We start from the raw sequence: 24,152 nt of genomic DNA, 5'->3' as shown, positions 1-24,152 counted from the left end.
AATTGTTAGATAATTCTTCTAAACTCTACACCCATAGACCACTTCAGGGCTCTCGCCCTTTCTCCTCTCTCGAAAATAGCCAAGCCCTGCTTGTCTTGTCTGTTATTGAACATGAGCACCTTTGCTCTCTCCCATGGCTTAAGCGTTACCTAGATTTGAAAGCATCAGCATCACGACGAAGAGGAGGAGGAGGAGAGGGGGAATAAGGAGGAAAAGGAGGTGTTGATGGTGGTGGTGAGAGGACAGGAGCAGCGTCCTGCTTCCAACGCTTTCCTAGACATCGACACTTTTGTACGGGTAAAGAGATCTACACACAACTGGTTTTTGTGGTAGCTTTGCTGGTGCAGGGCCATTATATGCTCTGGTCAGAAGATTTTTTTCAACAGGATCATGTTTCATTTTGAAACCGCTGCAAATGAAAAATAAAGAAAACAAATCTGCCAACAACTCCCCACACTAAAAGGCAAAACACTTTGATTTTTCTATGCTGTTTTTTTCTTAAAAATAACATTAAAGCAAAAAGAAAGGAAAAACAAAAACAAAAGAAAAGCAAAAAAACAAAACTACTTTCCAGCAGTCCATGAGCGACAGACAGCCTCACTAGGTAAAGAGTTCGAGGTCTTACGGTCAGTGAATCCACTGTGCCCAGTCCCGAGTGAGGCTGAGGTCTTTAAAGAGTCTTGGGTCCATAGCGCCCCCCCTCCCCAAAACCCTTCCCACCCAAACCCAACCCAAAGCAGTCCCCCACCCCCATCCACCCCAAACCCAAATCCCAGAATCCCACGCATCCACAACGGTGCGCCACGGACCCCTTGGGGTCAGACACTCCATAGTAAACCATCTCTGGAAAGTGTTCCCACACTGCTGTATGTTCTGTGTGTGTTTAAGAAATGTCTTTCACTTCCAAAAAATATTTAAAGGAAAAAAGGTTGCCGCTGGTAAAAAGCTGGCTGTTGGGAAAAGCAGAGGGGTCGAGGACGGGGGGAGGTGGGAGGAGTAAGGGAAACTCTTGCAAGATAAGAAGTTGGGCAGTGTTCCTGTTGAAACAAATGTGGATGTGTCATCTGTATTTTGTTTTCTGTATGTGCGCGTCTGCGTCTGCGTCAGTGTGTGCATGTATGCATTTGTGTATGTGTACGCACATGAACACATCGTGTGTACATACGTACATGTGGTGCAGCATTGTATGTGTGTATATGTACGTGTGTAGATTTGTTTCTGCTGAGGTGTTAACTGAGGTGTGTTGGCGTTTGGTGTGTGCGCGCAGTGTGGTTTCCCTCTACAGCAGGTCGACGCGGCGGTAGTACAGCAGGTAGGCTGTGCGCTCGGCGGTCTGCTTCACCACCTGGTACTGGTTGATGACCTTCACAGCCTGGTCGTCGATGCGCAGCCAGCCGTTCAGACCGATGTGGAAGACGTCCGTAGTGTAGTGGCCACCCGTTGCACTGTTCCCGTGGTGATACACAACTGCAGGGAGAAGTGTATAGATGGATATGGAGGGAGAGAGGGAGACAGAGAGAGAGAGCGAGAGAGATAGAGAGAAATACCAATTCTTAAGAGCTTGAAGTCATATCAGTTTTTATATGTTGTAGAAAACCATTTCAACATTACACTTTGATTTCAAAAGCTCACTTTGCCATTAAATAACCATACACCAACCTCTACCACTGATGGGGACATGATGTGTTACAATGCAAAATAGTATTCAATTGTACTCCCAAGTCCAATATGTTGGAAGAAAGTGCTCTCTGGCTCTCCAGAACTTGCCCTCTTACAACAATCAAGTCCATACAGCATGATATGGCCAAAGGGCACAATGCAGCCATTTGTGTGTATGTATGTTTAAGTACACACACAACACACAGCCAGTGCATGGGGAACATGTGTTCTTAATTCACTGGAGAAACCCTGGACCACTCGTGCCCCTGCACATCTCCTTTCAGGTAATCCCAGGAGACATGCGTCCAGTGGCTTTCCCCTTCTTCCCGACCATTACTCATTACATTACACAGTATAGCAGTGCAGCACTCCCAGATGTCAGGCATTTTCCATGACATTTCAAACTTTTTTCATGCCTTTACATTCAGGGATCATTTTTAGAAAGCATTCATGACCTTCTACACCAAAATGCGCCCCTTGTTCCTTTATAAACATGACCTTTAAGTAACTAATCTACTTAGGTAACCAGGAAATCAAGAGAGCACTCAAAGAAATGTTATCGATGGAAGAGCTATATCACTGTACAACTAACTTGAACTATCAATTTCATCACATACAGAAAGGGTTCTTCCTCAACGGGAGTTTTTAAAAAATTGGGACTATATATAACCTAACAATATGGCAAATTTTACCATATGCAAAACTTGAAAACATGAATAAACCTATCAAAATGACTGAAAGATGCAATCCCTTTGTTGTACCGTTCCAGAGTGTAAACACACCAAAATTGGCTTCTCATGGACCCGATTGCACAAAAAGGGTATATACATACGCAATCAAGATTTCCACTCTAGGAAGCACTGCAGACTGGAACACGTCATACCTCAAGATTGCATGCGAGGCAAACCTTTCCGCTTCGTTTCACAAAAGCTCAACAGAGACTATAGTGCTCCTGGAAAAGACCCTATAGCAACAGATGCCTGGGGCATACAATTTAACTAGTGCTTCAACTAATCGCATGCTAATTCTAGTTAATTCTGCACCAAAGAAATGCTACCAATGCCTTTCCTGGCGATCAATTAGGCCCATCTCTTGCAGATAGGTATGGGGAGACTATATAGGGCTGGTATAAAATAAAATTTTGAGCATAACAGGCCAGGCTGTCATGCCCTGAGGAACTCTAGTCCAAGGACGTCAACTCCAAATACTTATTTATTGGATTATTTGAGGGCCAGGTCTTAGTGTTAGATCAATGTATAAGAAAGAAACAAGAGCCCTTCCAACAACTATCAATATATCACAACTGCCATTGACAAAACCAAAGTAGTCAAGGCAAACCAGGGCTATGAACGGAATTTGGCAGAATTTTGTTTTTTATTATTCATTTTTTTATTACAGCGAACAGACTCAATATACAGTAGATTAGTGTCAATCCCTCCAACCCTCATATCACTGGGCAGTAATAGTCTGCATAAGGCCCTCGATAAGCTAGCTGCAGGATACGCGTGCGCGGGCATGTTTCGTGCATGAACGTGTCAACATGCAGTATCTAACGCGTGCAAAATTGACATGAAATAAGCATGTCGCGTGATATCTTCAAAATCGCTGGGGGCAATCGTATAAAAAGCTGCACAGTTCCACGCGAGTTTTCCTGGCGAAAACTTTCCAAGATCTTGAGCTTGTCCGAAATAAACACTTGTGCGATCATTGCCCCATTGCACTTTGATAAAGGAGTTTGAAAATGTAGGAGCAGTAGCAGTATTGTCCCCTCGTCCGGGGAGTCCTTCTTTTCGTTTTGTTTTCCTTAGTCTCTTCCAATTTCCAGATTGCAAAGCTGCTCTGTTTCTGCCCCCTAGATGAAACCGCCAATATTGTGTGTGTTGGTCTGCTTTTAAGCAAGCATGTGCAGACAGTCCCACGTGGTTGTGTGAGTAATTTAAGGTCCGTGGCAAGCATATCGAGGGCCTAACAGCAAACCAACTACTGTTGGTCATTAGAGCCAATGAGCTCTACTGCAAACCCTTACGCAGCAAGAAACAATGACAAACAGAAAGTCTGCAAGAAGTTCTAGATCATTACATACCTGCAAAGAGCCTATAGGTTCTTTGGCCTTTGAAGATCTTGCCCCGGACACCTGGAGACAGGAGATCTAAGACAGAAAACAGTAATGTGAGCAACGGCAATCTAAGAAGTTGCGGTACAAGGTGCATAACGATAAATACTTTCTATTCTACTCCACTGTACAATGTTGCAGTATTTATTCGCAAACATATCCAATCTCAGTTTAATATGTTCTTGGAATATATCATTTGTAGGCGATGTAGTTTCATTGTAAGAAACACACTTAGATCCTGCATCTAAATGTGAGCTGTGTGGACGTTGCACTAATCCCAAATGGAGCAGCAGGCTGACAGGCAGGCGGGACTCGTCCACCGCTAACTAGACGAAGATGTAGCCTACTTTTAACAGCAGGAAACCAAAGCAAAGCGACTGGGCTTAATTTCTATGGGAGGAGGAGGAGGCTGATGGCTGGATGGCTCCTGACTTCTCTCTTCTCCTGCTCCGGCTCTGATGGGTATTTTAGTGAACATGCTATCTTGTGGGAGCTCAGGTTTCCTCCCGCGGGGGAATGCAAATAGAAAACAAGTCGGCGTATAGTCGTCACAGAGTTCGTTTGGCCTTGCTCTGGCTCCGTGCGAGGTGGTGACCCACTTGGCACTGGATGTGAAGTGACCAAAAAATTGTAGCTTGTGAGCTTGTAGGGCTTTGTATGAGGGATTAGGTTTTGTCTATAAATATTAGCCAGGGGCACGGCTTGCCTTTCTTGGTTCGTGGATTTAGATTGCGTTATCACAGGGGCCTCGCTACACATGCTCTTCAGAATGTCTGATAATATTCCAAGCATTTTTGCAAATGTTTAAACCCTATAGTCGAGGGAACTTAACCATCTGCAGAACTCTGCAAACTGTAAAAATGTCTGAAACTTAAATTATGTCAAATGGAGGAATACAAATTCAAGTTTTTCGGTGCTCAAAGTAATACACAAATTACTTTACATTTACAACACATTATACACACCAACATGGAGTATTAGATATGTATACAATCATGGACGTACCTTTGCTGATTTCCAGGTCTACGGGGTAGTCAATGTTCTTGATGAGTTTTTGACATCCACCAGTTTTCTCGAACACGAACCTCTTGAGGTGCAGAACAAGTACAGGAGGCAGCTCTTCCAGGGTCACTCTCCGGCTGATTTCAATCTGAGCAGGGAGAGGAAGAGATCAAAGTGCCATTTAACAATACATGCAAACCCACATCAGAAGGTCACCAGTTAAAGTTAACTACCACCCACAGGTCTAGGGACAAACAGCACATAGTCTGCTGGGACGCCACGCACTGCTAAAGGCACATCTGAGAACAGCACTCTATGCCAATCCACCAAGTCCCTTTACAAATCAGGAGACAACTTATAAAACCAGGCTGTAACAATTAGTTGTATTTTGAATGTGCTTCCACAGCAAGTCTCGTTAACACGAGACACTTACAACTAAAGAAAGTCTTGCAAAACAAAGGCCTGAAGGACAAAAATGGAAACAGAGAGAGAGAGAGAGAGAGAGAGAGAGAGAGAGAGAGAGAGAGAGAGAGAGAGAGAGAGAGAGAGAGAGAGAGAGAGGCACACAGATGAGTAGTGCCAGCTGGTATACAGATGTGGGCTTCATCTGTATTGGCACCATGGCACAAGCCTCTGTGGCGTCCTAGCAAGGAGAATCTTCAGTGTTATGGTTTTCTGTGGTGTAGGGGAGTAGATTGGGAGTGGTGTGGACATGTAGCATAAACAGTGTCCAAGTGTCCACGTATTAAACTGCGCAGCCTCCAAAGTAAGGTTTTGTTGGGGAGGTAGAGGGGACGTACGAAAGCAGACTCCTCGATTTCATCCAAACAAAAAGGTTCTGCGCACAAACAAAGACGACAGGCCACTCAAAAGGGAGGCTTCACAAACAAGTGCATTTCAGGTTGAGATGCAGAGAAGGCCAGGAAAGCCCTGTATAAACACCAACATTGCCTAATCCTCACGACTGCTTCACACCGATGCCAATTGGCACAATGAACCTGTGGCTTGCTTTTGGCACTGTGCAATTCCAGAACTTCCCATCTTGTGGAGAGACAGAATGACCTGCTGATGAATATTTACTTTGGCAAATTCCTAACCTGAGGGGGAAGATTGATATGATCCTCAACATTTTTCATTTTGGCCAGAGCGGTTCCAATTCTGAGCTCTGTTTCCTTACAATGGGTTGTAAAAAGCACTCCTGCTCATGTCTTAAGTTTTTAATTTTATAGTAATACTGGTGCATTAACTTCAATGTTTGGTCTACACGGACATAAAGTAGAGGGGTTATTCAAGGTTAGGGCAGGGTCTTGTGCAAAGTTGTGTCTACTCCTTGATTTTTTGGGGAGCTATGGACACTGGCAGTATTCATATTCATGGTATGAAACATTTAAGGTCAAAGTAATGCATCCTTCTGTGGTTCTGCAAGTAGAGAATATCACTGAAGCATATCCAAACACACCACAAACGCCACACTACGGCAAACTCCAGAAGAAAAGTGCAATGAATCTCCTTCATTATAACATAAGCAAATGAACACAAGCATGCTTCGCCCTCAACAAATTCACCGGTAGCTCTGAAATGGTTTGACTGGCGATTTATTGCTCTGTTTATCCTAACAAGATAAGAAGATAAAACTTACAAGTTAACTCCTCTGGATAGAGACTTGACCTGGATGAATGGGAATGTCAAGAGCCAGCTTACCTCCTGCTTAGTCTTAGTGGTGTAGCCCTGCACAGACTCGCGGGCCACGAGCGTCTCCAGGGCATCCTGGACGGTGCGGATCTTCTCAGACTGGATGTCCAGCTGCAGGGTGAAGAAGGGCTGCAGGGTGGCCGACTCCTTGGAGCTCTGCTGGTACACCACCGACCTGCAAGCAGAGGAGACCATCAAGACAACACATTTCGGAATGGAAGAGCATTTGGACAGCCAACCAAGATACAGAAGCTTAGTACCCCATTTTGAAAGGGCCAAACTCATTGTTTTTTTTTTTTTTTCATTTTTAAAAACATACCAATAACCGGCCATCCGGCCATTCGACTCTTTAAACACATGGATCCGCCCCTTTTGGAGGAAAACGAAAGCCCTTCCTAAATGACTCGCATGTAGACTCAAGGACAATCATTATCACAAAAAACACATCAGATGAGTCTATGTAAGTGGTGCTCACTGCTAAACCTGCTGTGCTAGCTAGACCAAGCTAGTTATGGATCCTCTCGGCCGCTAGCATACATGCTAAAAAGTCAGAAAAACTGTTGGCTTTCAAAATAAGCTTTTGTATGCATCTTTCAAAGCTGTCAACCTGCTAAATGGTAATGTGTTGAGTCGTCCATTTGATCTGATAACATTTCTGTTACTGTCTACAAGTAATATTTCTGTATAAATTAAATATTTTAACTAAGTGATACTGTCCCATTTTTGGAAATAAGCTTATTTTACACCTCCCCTTGAGTTAAATAATAGGGTTTTGCCGTTCTCCTATACTTTCAACCGTTCTCTCAGTATGGCAGTGCAAATTTTACCTCAATGCTAGCAGTTAACATTAAGTCCTATGAGACCAGCTGGCGGCTAACTGGTCTCAAATTTAAAATTTGAACTGCCGTACTCAGAGAACGGTTGAAAGTACAGGAGAAAGGTAAAACTCAATTATTTAACTCAAGGGGATGTGTAATATGAGCTTATTTCCAAAAATGGGACAGTGTCACTAAGTTTACAAGGAAGTACGGTCAGTTCACTTCCATATTGTCCCCCACTTTGAGACCTGGTACACAAAAACCACATGCTGTGACATTACGCCAATTATGCTCAGATTCTGAGAAAATCAGAAAATTTGCCATATTATTTCTGGGTGAGATTATTCATGAAACGAACAAACCAACAACCCAATGATGGAGAGAGCTTAAATCTTTTGGCAAAAACGAAAAGCCACTCTCAGGCAGACCAAACAGGCGTGGCAAAATAAATGAAAAATGACTGATACAAATGGCCGACATACATTTATGGTATGAGTCACACATGGAAAGGCCAAACACCCAGTAAGCATGCATTTTATACAACATATAAGGTTGTGTGAAGAGCTGTGTGGGTTTTGACTGCGCTCCACCCCAAGTTGTAAGTCAACACCATAATGCATAATTGTCTACTGTACTCCTTTTTAAGCCTACTAGGCAGAAAACCAGACCATCTCCCATTATGTGCTCCAGTCTTCTCCAAGTGGAACGCCATGGAGAAGATGTTGTACCAACAGTTGTGTTGGGAGCCATACGTCAGCAGACAGACATAACCATGTCACATTGGCCACAGTGGTTTTTCCCTGAGAGGTGTAGCCCTTCCAGAGAAGGAGAGGCGGGGGCATGGGGCGTCTACTGGCGCGCATCTGGTGGCTGGCGGCAGACCTGTTTATAATGCTCTCGACCACAGAGGTTGCTCTGCGATGGAGCAGGGCCGGGCTGCAAGCAGGCCTGTCACAACCAGGCAAGCAAACTACCCAATTGCTTTGGGCCCCAGCTGAAAGGGAGCCCATTGGTAATGACTGGTAATGTACTTGTGTCTTTAAATGAGAGCAATGAAAACTTTGTATGTATGGCAGCAGCTCCCTAAATTCAATGACCAAAAAAGCGTAATGACATTGCAACCGAAAACTCTTGCTGTAGCCCCTCCCCAATACTTTGAAGAGAAGAAGGGTAGGTGTGGGAGTCCCTCATTGCCTAGGGCCCCAAAACACCTTGAAACAGCCATAGTTGCAAGTGGGGACTGGTTGGTTATGCAGAGAACGGCAGTGCCTAAGCTGATGCTAGAAGATGGTACACTGGCTCTCGCCATGCTCTCCTCTTCCCCTTCTATGCTCCCACGCACCTACCAAAAACACCACCATAGGTGCCAACAAAAAGAGAGCTAACAGGCGCCGCGGGTGCTGTGGTCATCCAACTCCAGTCAAAGAAAAATAAACCAAAAATAAGGTGCTGCTGCTCCTATGGCATTGACCAAACGCTCCACTTTGCACTAATGCAGGTCCCCCTCCACAGCAATGCACAGTCTCCGCCCCAATTCCGAGAACCAGCACTATTGTGGTATGTGTGCGTGTGCGCGCACATATGCATGTGTGGCATGGAAATAGCCCCAACTCACCTGATGTGGCCTCCGAAGATGTCTGTGATGGGGGTGCGGATGAAGTCTGTCTGGCGGGTGATGGAGGTCTTGTTTCTGGGCCCCACTTGTTCCCACTCGTCGTCGCTGCCCTCCTCCTCGTCCTTCTCTGCTGAGTTGCCTGCCAGACCCGGCTGCGAGTTGGGCCCGTTTGGCGTTGACACTTCTGTTTGGTGAGAGACACACAGATCCAGCTTTTAAAAAAGGCGAACACAGTTGCAAGACTCACATTTCTCACAATACATACACTAGGACATCAGGAGCAAATGACAAATTGAGCAATCCAGAATCATCAATATCAGCCCTTTGAATTGTGTTGGTGTAAGCTTTTATGCACAAGCATGTTTCTGGGTCAAGTGATGGCACATGAGGAGTCTTACTGTCTTCCTGCGGAGAGATGAGCTTCTTGAGGGCCAGCATCTCCTCGTGCAGGCCGTTCAGCGTGAAGCCTAGGTACTCCTCCGCATCTTCCTGCCGACCCTGCCAGGGTAACGGCCACTCGTTAATTAGCACAGCTCAGCAACCACACTCAAACACACTCAGCATACTGCTCCACTTCACACACAGGCAACAGGTAGGCAGGCAGGCGTCTGCGTCTGCTGAATGCTAAACCGCAACCCTGATACCAGTCTACTCTGGCTCTTTGATCATCGCTTGGCAGGCCTGGGGCTTATTACCAGTAAGGCAGCTTGACTCAGTGTACTGTGGTCTACTGACATCATTGCCTGGTGGTTTTTCTAATGCAATGCTGACTAGGGGTGCAAGAAAAAAAATTCCACCAGGTACATTCAGGTAGTACGCCATGTTCATCCTCATTAAGCAGCTCACAGAGATAAAGAAAGCAGAGAGGCACATATAATAAATTCCAAAACACAAGATGGACAAGTTATTTTTTTCCTCATAGGCACACTGAAACTTCAGAAAAGTAGTAGCTGCTGTCTTTGGGTGCGCATCCAATAAAACTAAGCCTGCACATCGCGCATTCACTCTATTTTATTTTTTTTGCAAAAGAGAATAAGCAAAAACGCTCCGTTTTTTTCTACTCCATCTGATAGGTTTTCTCCCTTACCTTCTCAGAAAGGCTGGACTTGATTAGAGTGAGGAGCCTGTAAATGTAGGTGGGCTCAAAGGCGACGCCCGGTCTGATGTCTTTCATGACTTTGTCTCCAGCAGCTGAGGGAAGAAACAGCACGGTCAAACATGCATGTCAAAAGTGGATTGGAATATGGCCATCATGTATATCTAACGTCACACCACCCTTCCTCCACAATCCAAGTACAGACATACTGGTGCTTACCTTGAAGTTTGGCCTTTGAGGGCACAGGCATGTTACTAAATTCATTCACAAGCCGAACACTGTGGGAGAAGGAAAAAAAACCCTCATTACTTCCAACTGACAGTTTTACTCTACTCAGTTTTACAATGAAAATCTCTTTTCCAACAGTAGCCTGACAACACTGATTCCCATCAACGACATACAGTGCACACAGTATTTTCTCCAGACAATCAAGGGAAATCTCAAGATTTCAAAACACATCCTGACTCACAAGTTATCCATCATAGGTGTTGATGTGCATGGTCTCTGGGTCTCGTTGAACAGGGGGATAGACTTCATCAGGTGATACATGGGGGGACATGCAATCAGGGCCTGCAAGGTCTGAAGGTGTGGGTTAAGGCATTATCCAACAACCTCCCAGGAGATTATAAAACACACACACACAACACACATTTGGTATGGAACAAAGGGAGAGAAGATGAACGTTGGAAAAAGGATACAGCATTGATATAGCACCAGTTTCCCTTGTTGATCAGTCCTCTGGGTTGCAAAGACACTGGTTTGTGTATCAGTTTCACATTCTCTACAAGATCTGGGGATGCAAGAGGTTGAGACATTATGTTTTCAGAAATAAAATACCACCACTAATCATCACCACATGTGAACTTGTGGCGAAACCAAACTCACACATACAATTTAGTAATTTGTTAGAGTAGAAGAGCGCCATAAATGAATAGAAATTGAACGTCTGTTCAGAAAACACAAGAGTCATAGGCAGATACAATATACAATGCAGTACAAGTAAGTTAGTCAGCCGAAAAGCCACATCCATGTTGTGTTCCCATTCCCCATTATTGTAATGAAAACCATACTGACAAGTACAGCCATTTGTGCTCTCAGAGCAATTAACACTTTCACTTTCCACTATAAAATGCACACCAAGTTAGCAGGAAATACAGGCATGGTTTTAACAGAAACAAACAGTACAAGTAATTACAAAAGGACGGCTCACATTATATTACAGAAGTGGATTGCACAAAGAAACAGAACAAAATTCAGCAACACCAATGTTCTCTCTCAAGAACGGAGTCGGACCGATTTGACATCCATTAGCGTTACGCCTGTTGAAGGGCACATATACGTTTTTGTATTTTTATTTAACATGAGATCACCCTTATGTTACTCTAATTGACAGTTCAGTTCCTGCTGTTCAACTTGCTTTTTGGTTCAGAACGCAGACTACTTGAGAGGAGGATGTGTGTGCTTTAGGTGTCAACAGCACCAAAACATGCACAGTACCAAGGACACTGTCTGGGGACAAGATCTCTCTGAGCTTCCTGTATTAGACTGGCTGTACGACACGCAACCAGCAGACATAAACCTTTAACACTCCATAAATAATTAAATTGGGAGCAAAACGGAAAATTCCACTCACGCAAAAGGCTGAGGGAGGAAAGGAGGACAAGTGATTTATTTATTGAGGGGTTTTGCAACGCACAAAATTAATATCACTACATATCCCTTTTTGAAAAGCAGCCTGTTCAGAGAGAGAGAGAGATCCAGATAAATAATGTTACACTCTGATCAGGTAAAACTAATAACACCACAAAGAATGCCTTTGAGTGGGGTCAACAACCCTTTAGAGATTCCAAAAGGATTGTTGAGCAACAATGTCATTCATGACAATGGTCTGTGTCTGATCCTTAACCTTTGCTGAGTAGAGTTCACCTGTCTGATGGGTTCTTGACTCATTCATGGGAAAAAAAAAAATCAAAACTCAGTGGTGCTAGGCTATAAGAAGAAATCATTTTGGACCACACTTGATTCTGCAAGAATGTCAATGCCTTAAAAGTGCACGATTCACCAAAACTTAACATCAACGCAGGACCTGGCCAGCTCAGCCACAGGCTTCCCAGCAAGAGATACAGCAAAGATGAACTCTAGCAGGGCCCCAATAAAAGCTTGAGAGATGGTCCAGATCCTCCCGGGCCAGGCTGCTTAATGAGTGAGATGTTCCAAACAGTGCAGCACGGGGAACATGAGTCAGTGGGAAAGGGGAGACGTAGTTGTGGGCAATTAGGCGTGTTTGGCTCCACGTTGCAAAATGTGAACATTTCCATCAGCAATCAGGACAGAGGTTGGGGGAAACCCACACCGACATGTCCAATCTTTTTGAATTCATGATGGCTGTCAACATGGCAGTGAATTGCACTCCACAAACGTTATTAGCTTTTTTTTGTTGCTTCTTTTCACCCTCTATGCTATTCCAAGTGCACAGAAGACAAGAGCAGGCCACAGCAGAATTACACACTACAGGAGAAGGGAGCTGTTGATGCTTAAAACCCCTGAAAACCAGCATGTCATCGAGCATTGAAAAAGCCAAATTCTTGAGAAGCCAAGTCAAAACTTCTTTTTAAATGTTTACCACATTTGTAAAAAGATCCAGGATTCAACATCAATTGAAACTTTTGGAAGGCTGCTGTCAAATGTACTTAGTGACAGTGACACCTAGCGGTTTGACAAACAAATAAAAACTATGTGAAAAAACTAGCACTATTGCAACTAATAATTTTGCTTAAAAACAAAATAACTGCTTATGTTAGCCTTCATTTACCATTTTTGGAGAAGTAAAATCATTTAAGTATTACAACACATGCACAACAAGATGTAAAGAAAATCAAGGTGAAACATCAAAAAATGAATTGTTGCTGCCACCTAGTGGTTCACAGGAATTAATACAAATAGTTGTTGACCAGACAAGAAAAAAGAGACATTTGGTTCATATACCTCATTAGATGTGCTTAAGCAAAATAAATGCAAAAGACAAAACAATAGCCCTCTTTTGTTTGCACAGCATATTGCATCAACAGCAGTATCACCACCAAACACCATTCCAATACAAGGCCAAAGCCACACATAGTAGATAATCCTCCATCTTAGACATTACCTGCCAGTTTGAGGGCCATGGGGTCTTCCGTGACGGGGACCGGGCCCTCGCGCACCTCTCCCGCCTTCTCAGGCACCTCGGCCGGAGGCGGAGAGGAGGCGGTCACTGCTGGCACGTTCTTCACCTCCACGTAGGCCTGGGGGCCGCCGGGCAGAGGCTTGGAGTTGTGGAAAAGGCTGGCCCAGGACTTGGGCGGGTTGGCAGCAGGTGCCGCTGCCGTGGAGGCAGCAGCAGGAGAGGTGGCGGTGGCGGTGGCGGTGGCTTGTGTCTGCTCAGCCTGCTGTGGCGGCTGCTGTACTCCAGAGGGAGCTGCTGAGGCGGGGGAGCTCTGCTGCGCTGGCTCCCCTGCCTCAGAGGAGTCCTCATGTCCGTCTGCAGAGCCGGGCTCAGCCAGGCCATTGGTTACTGCCGCACTACTGTCCTCTACACCCTCCACCTCCTGCTGCACCACCTCCTCCTCCTCCTCCTCCTCCTCCTCCGCCCTCGGCGTCTCCTCCAACTCCTCAGTAGTAGCAGCAGCTGCGCCAGTAGTGGCAGCTGCGAGGGGGTTGGCTGAGCAGGCAGCCGGCAGGGTTGGAGGAGGGGAGGCGGGGCGCGGACTGTGTCCGCTTGCCCCCGCCGCCAATAGTTCGGGCCTCTCGGCAGCAGGTTGCTCTGCAGTCCTGCTCTGAGAGGAAGAGGAGGAGGAAGAGGAGGACGATGACGAAGAGGAGGAGGAAGAGGAGGAAGCGGCGTTGTTGCCATCCGAGGAAGAGGAGGCGGCGCCGCTTGTCAAGTCCAGAGAAGATTCATCAGGGCTGGCACAAGTCCTCTGATGGGCGGGGGTGGCTGCGGCTGTGGGTGCGGAGGTGGTGGCGTTGATGGCGGTGACTGAGGCAGCAGCGCTGGGGGTGCTGGTCGGACTCGGCGTGCCCAGTTCGGTGCCCGACAGCCCCTCGGGGCTCGTGTCCTCGGAGGCCAGGGCAGGGACGCCACCGAGTGCAGAGTGTCCGTTCACGAGTCCTGCACCCAGCTGCCCGTCTGCCACCACACCACCGCCGCCGCCCCCACTCCCGCCCGACCCCTCCAGGTAATTATAGTATCCCGGCGGGCGCTTTTTCTTTTTTTTGCGCTCACGCTGGCCCAGCCCCCCTCCCACGCCGTCCAGCTCCTGGCAGGCCTGGCCGCCGTCCGTGGCAGAGGGCTCGGAGTCGCCGCAGTCTACCGAGTTGAAGTCGGCGCCGTCTGGGATGTCTGACTCCGGCTCTGGTGGTGGTGCTGCTGTGGTGATTGTGGTGGTGGGCAGGGACTTCTGGGAAGGCTGACAGCCCAGGATGAACTCCGGAGCCTGGGGGTTCAGGGTGCTGTTCACCTTGAACACCCCCACAGGCTCAGAGTCCATCACCTCGTCCACGCCAAACTCAATGCGCTGGAAGTCTTCTCCTGCACCACAGACAGGGGATGGAGAGAGAACATTAACCAGAAGCAGAGGAGAAAAATAATGTACAGTCAAGGGGTTCATGCTTTTCAGATAATTTTGAGTACAAACATGTTGTCTTACTCTAAGCTTGAGTACTTCCAAACACTCACCTGCATGCGTCCATTAACATTGAAACCATATTTGACATTCACATCTCCTACATTGATTAATTTATGACCAAATAACTACATATCAACACCTACATCTTACCATCACACTTTAATAACCATTTGATAAAACAAAATAGTATGTAAATTAGAGCTTTCCTAAAAACTGTGCGCTTCTACGGATGCTATTAATTGTGCACACATGGTCATGGGTAAGGGTCCAATCCCATATTACAGTGTTAGTAATTTCAAGTCATATCAATACTGAGTGTGATAAGGTTTTAGGCTGTAACGTCAGTTAGGTGAATGTTTTTGTTCTGGTTAGATCATTCTGTAGTCGACTTCAATCAATCCTGTGCATTTCCAAATATCCTGTTAGTACTCAAAGGGCTTTCATTCCTCAGAGAGTAAGAAGAACTGTGATCAAACTGATCAATTTGGAGGTTAAACCAAATGCCATGAAAACAAACAGGGAAAAGAAAGAGAGAGAGAGAGAGAGAGAGAGAGGAGACTATGCATGGCTGGCCCACCCCATCACAACCACCACTGCACCAGGGAGGGGGAAATATAAAGGTAGCTCTGCTCAGATACATTCAGTGAGTGTGCTGCGAGCAATTACACACAACAGATCAATCTCCACAAAGAAAGAAAGGAGACATTTAAAAAAAAAAAAAAACAACTTGGGAAGTTCAACTGGAAGCACAGCTGTGCAAAATGCATTGTTTGCTGTATGCCAAAAACACATTTAATGGCATCTAAAAAAAAAAAGCATGCAAAAAAGCTCCACAGATCATACGGACAGGCAAGAATGAGAGTGATAATCAAAAGGGCAAAAGGTTTTAGAGAAGCCGTCAGTGTTTAGAGAAATTGGGGTTTGAGTTTCGGCAGCGGAAGGGAGAAGGAATAAGGCGCCGTGTTGTGGACCCGTAAAACTCACCGCAAACCTGCCGTCTCATTGACTCCGTAATGTAAGGCACAGCAGGAGTGCAGTAACTTCCTGAATAATTGATACAAATCAAGATAAAGATCAAGAGTGCTCAGACGAGGGCAAAGTGTATCTGTTCCTGGACACAAAAAGGGCCTTGTGAGACCGCTTGTGGCACACTTGAACGTGTCACATTAGTAATGTGCCAGGACAAGTGTGTATGCATGTGTCTGTTATGTGTCTGTGTAAATAAACTCTGTTGTGTGTATGCATTCCCTCTTTAGGCAAGTGCCAGTCAGATGGTTGTCTTACCTGAGGAGTGGCTGATGCAGGACACTTTGTCATTGAAGGGGGGCAGCTAGAGACACAGGAAAAAAGAAAGATTTATGATGCATGTGCCTCCATCTAACCACGGAGACATCTGTTATTACACCTGCTCACCACTGTCTTTTCAAAACTATAGTAGACGACAAAATGCACACCGTCCAGAAAAACTCACCAGAAGGAGGACAGAATGACCAAAGCACTGTGAGCAATAAAACTCTAACTACGATGCACGGTGTGCAGTATATTTGTCTACTACTTTTAACCAATACTTTCCATCCAATGCTATGTTTGAAGTAAGGTGTGCGAAACCGTGCCATGGTGAACTCTAACAAAACTTTGTAAAGTGAAATCTTTGGGCCATGAACTCCCCCATCCCTCAGTGGACCGCCTTGTTTTGCACATTTGTCATGTGGAGACTTGGGCTACAGTTGTGACTAAGCACCACAATGCAGGCACCCATTTTCCCTCAGCTCAGCTACACTCAGACATCAAGGTCTCTGGAGTAACATGGGTAAATAAAAGCCTCCTGGCAGAAAAGATGAAACAAATGCATGTGTCCCCAGTGTTCCTCAAGACATGACCCATTAAATATTACAATGAATCAACCCATCCAGTTTGAAAGGCACAAACTGTATTTGGAGAGGCTAAAAGAAAAAAAGAGAATGCTTTCTGAAGTTACATTGTCAGGGCGACTTGCTTCGTGTACACGCTGATAACATATTTGGCAGGATCACGGTGATCTTGTGTACTACCCCGCTAAGCCTCCCACTCATTTCGAGTTTATAATCCATGGAGGTTCTTGTCCACCCCCCAACCCCCAAAACAAAAAGAGGTCTCATCATACCCTTTGTACATGAAGCATAGAACAAGAGTAGGCATGCAGAGCACACACCTTCTTCATATGTAAGCCAGAGAGACATGCAGTGAAACTACTGAGCTACAGCACTGTGCCGAAGTACTCACCATGGCTTGAAATCATACTACGTCTACAGAGCTTCCCTTGACACAAATGAGTAACCTTGTGTTCTGGAGAGTGAATGCAATGACGGCAAAAGGCCACTTCAGCCTGCTACTATGCCAGGAGGACAACTTGGCTGCTGACTGAATTCCTTCTGTTCAGTCGGTTTGTTAACATAATCAATTGCATTGCATGGATGCTTTAGAATGCTGGCATTGCCTTGACAAATTGTAATGCCAGAGTGAGGGGAGACATTCTGTGTTCAACAGGATTTCACTTTTAGGTGCTGGAAAAAAAAATCTGCTTTCGATTTACCTTTTATAATTTTTTTGGGTAATTTCCTCAAATATTGGATGAACACAGCATGAATGAATGACAGCAATAAATGATATAACACTGTTCAGGAAAAGATGACCAAAAAAAAGCCTTCGCTCATCAGTTCATCAGCACTGGTAATTCCAGGCAGGTCTTTAAAAATGTGATTCAATCATACTCACCTCCACAAAACAACGGGGAGTCACAAAAAATTGATTGAATTCATCTGGGCTGAACTCCCCGAAGATATACTGTTGAGAAAGGACATAAATACACTTATTAATCCATTATTGACAAACCAGCTATGTTTCACTAGCATAACCAAAACAACCTGCAAAAATATGCTTAACTTAATGGCAACAGTGATGTGCTGCAGCTTCAAATGCATAAAGCTCACTGAAAAGTCTTGCACTCGTCTTAATATTCATAGAAAATCCCCATGCCGCCACATTTAAGATTCATTACCTCATCACAGCTGAATACTAAATCTAGATGCCCCTCATTTATATATGATTACCATCATACCATAGGTCATCTGAAACTCATCTGAATATGTATAACCTTAGGATGACCTGAAAACAAAATCACCCCTTTAAAGAATTACCCATCTACCAGACCACCTCACGCCAGGCAGTATGCATTTACAGCAGAGGTTGCCTTCACGCTTCAAAAGGCCAAGATGCCATAAAGGGCTCTAGATCATGTCACAGTGAAAACCCTGCATGTCCCTAACCTGCTTAACATTCAAAATGGTTGTGCATGAATATGGAGTGTTGACCTTAGAAGGTGCATACAAAAATATCATATCATTTCAAGTCATCAGGAATACTGTGAGGTGGTAGTACATGAAGCTAAAAATGTTGCGTACTGGACTGTTAAGTCTGACACCACCCTGAAAAGAGCATAGCAAATTCTTTCAACTAATGGTTTGCTGGTGTCTATTGTTTCAGCTGTATATTTCTGTAACAACATACAGTACATACTATGCACATGCAAACTGCCAGAGCACAGCCCACAGGACAAAGTGTACAAGTCAAAAATATTTGGTGATATTACAGTATTCCCAAACTATTCCCCTGGAGGCATGCATTCCGCTTTTGTCAACAGGCGACGTCTGCAGCAACCAAGTTACACAGGGAAAACAGAAACCAGCATCAGCACAGGATCAGCTCAACAATTTCCCTGCAACTTTGGAGTTTGGTGGAAGTGAAGTGTTATTTGCAAAGTGATGAGTCATGCTACATTGGCAATAGTGAAATGGCTGCTGAATGTTCTCATTATGGTGCCGGCCGGCCCGAGCCAAATGGAGGAGGCTCACCATGTCTGGCCAATGAGTAACATGCTCTGCTCGGGAGGCGAGACCTGGCTGGGACGCCATACTGCATATACATGTGGAACAGGGGTCAGGAATGACATAATAGAATTGGAATAGCCTACATCTGATCTACAATGTCCACAGCTACAGCCCTTTAGGACAGAATTATTGCATTTCCTATGTTAAGAGTTCAAACTCAGTGATTTAATTTATACACTTCACTTAGGATTATTTCATGGGAAATAGTCTTTTATGGTGAGGTCCTATTACATGACAAGCTCAACTCGCTCAATCAGAAGTGGGGAAAATCAACATAAAAAAAAACATCTACTCAGTTATGTACATCATGTGCTTTGCAAGAATGGTCTCAGTCACTCATTCACACACGCACACGCACACACACACACACACACACACACGCACACGCACACACACACACACACACACACACAGAGAAAGGCTGCCAAGCTAGGTGCAAAACGGCATGTTAGCCGCAAGGGGTTGAGCATCTTGCTCAAGGTCACTTTTGCATGGTCATGGAGTGATGGAAGTGGACACAGTGACCGTGCGTTTAGCTGGGTGACTATCCTACTTCTTGCAACACTGATATCTACTATATTCTGTGACACACAACAGTGAAGTCAAAAATAGTTTCTGGGAACAGCAACTCAAACTGACCCAATTCCTGAAAGATGTAAGGGAAGAGATAACATGTTTCTACAACTGTCTAATGCAATCTTTTTTATTCTCATGCTCTATAGTTTCGAGAGAACCAAAAAGGACAAACGAGCAAAGCAAAGTTATAAAAAGGACTGTACGCTTAGCACTTCAATACACAGAGTGTTTTTATTCATATAGCAGTGACCATGAAACCTAGGCATTTATACAACTGCAAAATGCTGCACTTCAATGGAAAAGGTGCCTGAATTCTTTGCCATGGTCTTTGCGCAAATGTGCAGGAAGAACTGCAAGAAACCAACCTGGCTAAAATATCAATTTCAATATCCAGATAGTGTGTGTTTGGGTTTTCATCAAATTACGAAATTGCCACGTGGTCAAGTGTTATACTTTCCCAGTGAAATAACAATATATGGATAACAAGTGAGCTACAAAACAAGCAGTGCTGAAACAAACTGTACATATCTATGAATATGGTCACTTCAAGTACGGCACTATTATGTTAGCGTTTCACATCATAATCCAAGTATGTATAACTCATGACACATACCCTACAGAACATGGCTCGAAAGGTGGTTTGGTGTCTGCATGCATACATCAGGATATTCCAACTACTTGCCTGACCAAACTAGTTCTCCCCTGCTCCTCCCACCCATGGACAGTAGATGCCAATACCTAATGTTGTTGCAATCAACCACGCTACACTTGAAATGAAATAAGATTGGGGGCTAAATGGTGGAATACATTTAGTTTGGCTTACAATAACCTAACTGTTATTGTTACTTATTATATGGTTGTGACGTCATCTGTCGAATGCTCCATTCATTTCAACGGGGCTCCCCAACGTTCGGACGTCTGTTATTTTTCGATAACGGACGGGTTGGTCTATAACAGACCGCTGTCAATGGCAACAAGACTTTTCACTGCTAAAGCGACTTTTCAACAAGACTCTAATCAGCTGCTGTGATAGACAGCACCCGTTGTCCTGGCTACCGCTGTCAATGGCAACAAGACGTTCACTGCTAAAGCCACTGGCTTGTAGTATACAAGTCAGTGGCTAAAGCGAATGTTTCATAGGCCTATCACTCCGCAGGGGGTCCGGTCTTTTGTCACTCTAATCAGCTGCTGTGATAGACAACACCTGTTGTCCTGGCTAGCTAGCTGTTGCCTAGCGGTGTTCCACAACGGCACTGTTTTGTTTTGCGCAGCAACAATCTTAACATAGGTCTAAAGAAATGTCCCCGCATGTGTGAATCATTTAAGTATATCCATATAATAAGCGGGTTAACTTTCGGCGAGTCGGTCGCTTTGTGGAATAGCAGCACTTCAGAGAGAACAAGACCCCTCCGCTCCGCGTCGGGGTCTAAAGATTCTCTCTGTCGTGCTGCTATTCCACGGTAGCGACCTTCTCGCCGAACGTTAACCCTTACTTAACAATAACTGAGCTGTTGGCATGCTATTTGCAAAAGATTTGAAAATGTACAGTACAACCACAGACTCATCAAATTGTGTACCACTTCTCATTACGATGACAGCTTGCCTTGTAAAAATGTTTTCACAGCCAGTCATGAGTGTTAGTGCCCAGTCCTGCTTTTACATTAGAGAGATTCTTCAACCATTTGGCATAAGCTTACGCTTCTCTTTTGAGATCCATTGATGTGTTTATGCTCATGATAAGGACAGCCAGTCATTGCACAAGCCACAATATTTAATTTTCATGTTTTGTGGTGATTTGCTGTTGAATGTGTAATTTTAGATAAATCAGCCTCTTGCAGAAACCGTCCGCCTTGCAGATTGTACTCTGGTTGCAGCCAATGACAGTTCCCTGACATCCCCCTTTATGTTTCCACTGAAATGGAATTACAGCCGAAATGTTTTCTTTGTCACAGGCTGGAACCCAAAAAAATTATGATAGCAAAGTGGAGAGAGAAGCAGCACAGCCAGTCTACAAACAGCTGCCCCGCTTGCCATTTGTCCCATTATACAAAATTTGGCTGCAGTTCACCTAGGGGCGCTGTTGAGCGAGTCGTGAGGTGAAATCGCTACCCCATGTACGCTACACAATGCAATTGAAATCAGATTGAGCAAGAAATCGTCCTGATTCCCAAAAAGTCGTGCGAGTGACAAATCATGGCAAAATTGGGGCAAATGCCGCACATTATATGCTACTGCTGCACGATATGCGAATGCAAAAGATGCAAATATCGGTTCACACCTACACACCAGGGTTGGGACTTTCCACCCATCCACCAGTCAATGACCGGTACATTTTCAGACGTGACTGTTAAATTTGTCAACCCATCAGTCACTTTGACTGGTGAAAACTTCCACTTCAACTCGAGCTATAAATAGCCTGAATGTCCAGGCGATGAGGCTGAATATCCAGGCGATGAGGTGCCCAGGATACCATAATCATAATATATGTAGGGCCCTATGATTTCCACGATACGGAAAACACGGACGGAATCACGGAATGTGGACATTAAAACGGAATTAGGTTTTAAACGCGGAATTTGCACATTTCTTATGATAATATTAAAAATCCATTATTTTCGTCATCATTTATTAGTCTAAAGACACCACAAAATGTAGTCACAATATTATATGTGGCCCACACGAGGTGATGCGCAAAAGTTCTATGCGGCATAGATCCATGGTCCATGTCAGCGCATGAACGCATCAGTCACCCGCGCTTCATTTCCGATTGTCTCCCGTCCTAACACTGGCCCGTCAGTGCAGTGAAGAAATCTTAAAAACTCAACATGTCAAGAGTAGGCAAAGTTTGCCTAGTAAACAGGTCAGGAATAGTCACGTTTGTTCTGTCCGCCTGTTACCAGGACTCATGCGATGCGAGTGACACAGAAAGTGCGGACGGCTGGCTAGTGGCTTTCCACTACGATTTAATAAACAAAGAAATCATACCATGCCAAAAATAAAAACTGATCAGGCAATGCTTTGATCATGTGTTGTTAACTTTGTTGACCATGAAGCATAGTGACCAAAACTTTGAAAACAGTCAAGTAATCCTCAGAGGAAAAGGTCCGTCTTTGAAAACATGCGTTTGTGTGAAACTGTAGACGGTAGCTTTGCAAGGCAATTTAATGCCTCCATAAAACTCTTCTGGAAAAATTACTGTAATGTAGCTGCACGTTGGAATAAAGCCAAACTTATTCGAGAGAAATTGATGCAGCCCCAGGCCAGCCCGACTTCAGCACAGCAGAGATGAAATCCCATCACGTTGGGTGTGTATACATATTATATAGTATATATACATTTCAACTACCGTATTAACTGGAATGTTTTTGACGGTTGATATTACAAAAAAATCAGTAGGTAATTTTACTTCTCTTTTCTGTACCTTCCATTCAACCTCGAGTGAAAATAAGCTGTAAAATGTAAAATAAATCCGATGCGGCAAAAATAAATCCGAAAAAAAAAAAAAAAAAAAAAAAAGAATTTGAGAAAAATAAAACGGATTTCATAGGTCCTATGCCAGAAATAGATCATATTTAGACACTACAATATTGATTTTGAGTAGGGATTAATTATCAATAAAGTGTGAATCATTACTTTAGTAATTGTTGTTATGTTTAGCCCTTTGTTGCATATTTCACCACGTATTTAAGTACATGTGACCTCATTTGCATATTTAATCATCATATTTCAGACAACTAGCATACAACACATTTTTGTCTTAAGGGCCGTACACACACATCGCTGCTAGTTACTCGCTCAGCGGATGAAGTCAATAGAATGTGTACGTGTTCCAGCGAGTCTCGCTGGCGAGTAGGCGAGGAGAGTACAAGCGATGCGATGTGGGCGGGTTCCGAGATAAACTTATTTTATCTTTGAGCGATGCGAGTTAAGCGAGTAACCAATTGGAATGCAGAATACAGATTATTGACAGGTGACGTTGCCCCTGTGGTGTTCTGACCACCCAACTTCTGCATGCCATCACACTTTGGTTAAAAGTGTTGAGGAAAATACATACAGTGACACCATCCAAGGCTCATATGCATGGTTGTGCACAGCACACGATCAACGTTAAACAGCGTAGGCCTACATTTTGTTTCGTACGGACGTTATTGGCGCGGACAGCGGGAACCATGACAACCAGTAAACAAAATCACCCAGAGCGAGTGGCAAGTAGGCGAGTGAGCAAGTAGCGAGTAAATAGCAGCGACGTGTGTGTACGGCCCTTTAGTTTGAATACACTACTGTGAAAGTTTCAAATTGATCTCATAGTTTAAATTTTACCCCATTCACAACAAGTATCTCCTATAACTTGTCTTCCTATGGAAAAATGAATGGCATGTTAAAATCTTTTTTATCACGGTCAAAGTTGGATATTTCCCCATCAGCCTCTTGTAGAAGCCGTCCACCTAGCATATTGTAATCTGTTTGCTAGTTCTGAAATCTCCCCTTTATGTTCCCACTTAATTACCACTGAAATGTTTTTCTTTTTTGCTACAGGCTGCAACTAAAAAACCTTGACGGTAGCAAATGAGAGAGAGAAGTAGGCATCCCCAAGTAAGTCTTACCAAACATGCACTTGGACACAAAAAGAGCCAAGTTTTTTTAGGTGTAACAGTCAGAGCTCACCTAGCCAGCCTGATCAATTTCTCTTCCCTCAATGCTACTAGTCAGGGCGGGGTGAATTTCTCGAAACCAAAGTTGCTTACTACATTAGCTACTTTGTTGTTTTCAATGCATTTCCCCATTGAAAACTACCGAAGTTTCAAACTGGCTAACAGCTTCTCTTTTGAGAAACTCACCCCAGGTGTGTTAGAAAAAAAAGTAGACTGCTTCAATAATCAAAGTAAAACCATGCAGGCTGACCAACCAGCAAACAGAGGTGAAGCTATGACGCCAACCTTCCAGGACCAGCACATTTTCACAAAAAAGAGGTGTAGCTAAGCTAACAAACC

General features: G+C 44.4%; 1 protein-coding gene across 2 annotated transcripts in view; it reads right to left on the bottom strand.

Moving 5' to 3' along the window:
• Nucleotides 1–726: 726 nt before the first annotated feature.
• The window catches only part of usp10 (ubiquitin specific peptidase 10), a 31,952-nt gene continuing 8,526 nt past the window's right edge, over nt 727–24,152 (bottom strand). Inside the window, exons 2-15 of one of the 2 annotated variants that reach the window (XM_063188573.1) lie at nt 17,414–17,482; nt 15,944–15,989; nt 15,644–15,703; nt 13,141–14,562; nt 10,694–10,785; nt 10,465–10,574; nt 10,215–10,273; nt 9,987–10,090; nt 9,298–9,397; nt 8,900–9,083; nt 6,476–6,641; nt 4,778–4,922; nt 3,743–3,808; nt 727–1,467 (exon numbers count right to left, since the gene is read on the bottom strand). In XM_063188573.1, the coding sequence (XP_063044643.1) occupies nt 1,280–1,467; nt 3,743–3,808; nt 4,778–4,922; nt 6,476–6,641; nt 8,900–9,083; nt 9,298–9,397; nt 9,987–10,090; nt 10,215–10,273; nt 10,465–10,574; nt 10,694–10,785; nt 13,141–14,562; nt 15,644–15,703; nt 15,944–15,989; nt 17,414–17,482 (2,811 nt within the window). In that variant the 3' untranslated portion in view covers nt 727–1,279. The remainder of the gene's footprint in view (nt 1,468–3,742; nt 3,809–4,777; nt 4,923–6,475; nt 6,642–8,899; nt 9,084–9,297; nt 9,398–9,986; nt 10,091–10,214; nt 10,274–10,464; nt 10,575–10,693; nt 10,786–13,140; nt 14,563–15,643; nt 15,704–15,943; nt 15,990–17,413; nt 17,483–24,152) is intronic. The other variant, XM_063188574.1, reaches the window with a different exon arrangement.

The sequence above is a fragment of the Engraulis encrasicolus genome, chromosome 22 (assembly GCF_034702125.1).
Source record: "Engraulis encrasicolus isolate BLACKSEA-1 chromosome 22, IST_EnEncr_1.0, whole genome shotgun sequence".
NCBI lineage: Eukaryota > Metazoa > Chordata > Actinopteri > Clupeiformes > Engraulidae > Engraulis > Engraulis encrasicolus.
This window is presented reverse-complemented; position numbering and strand designations above follow the sequence as displayed.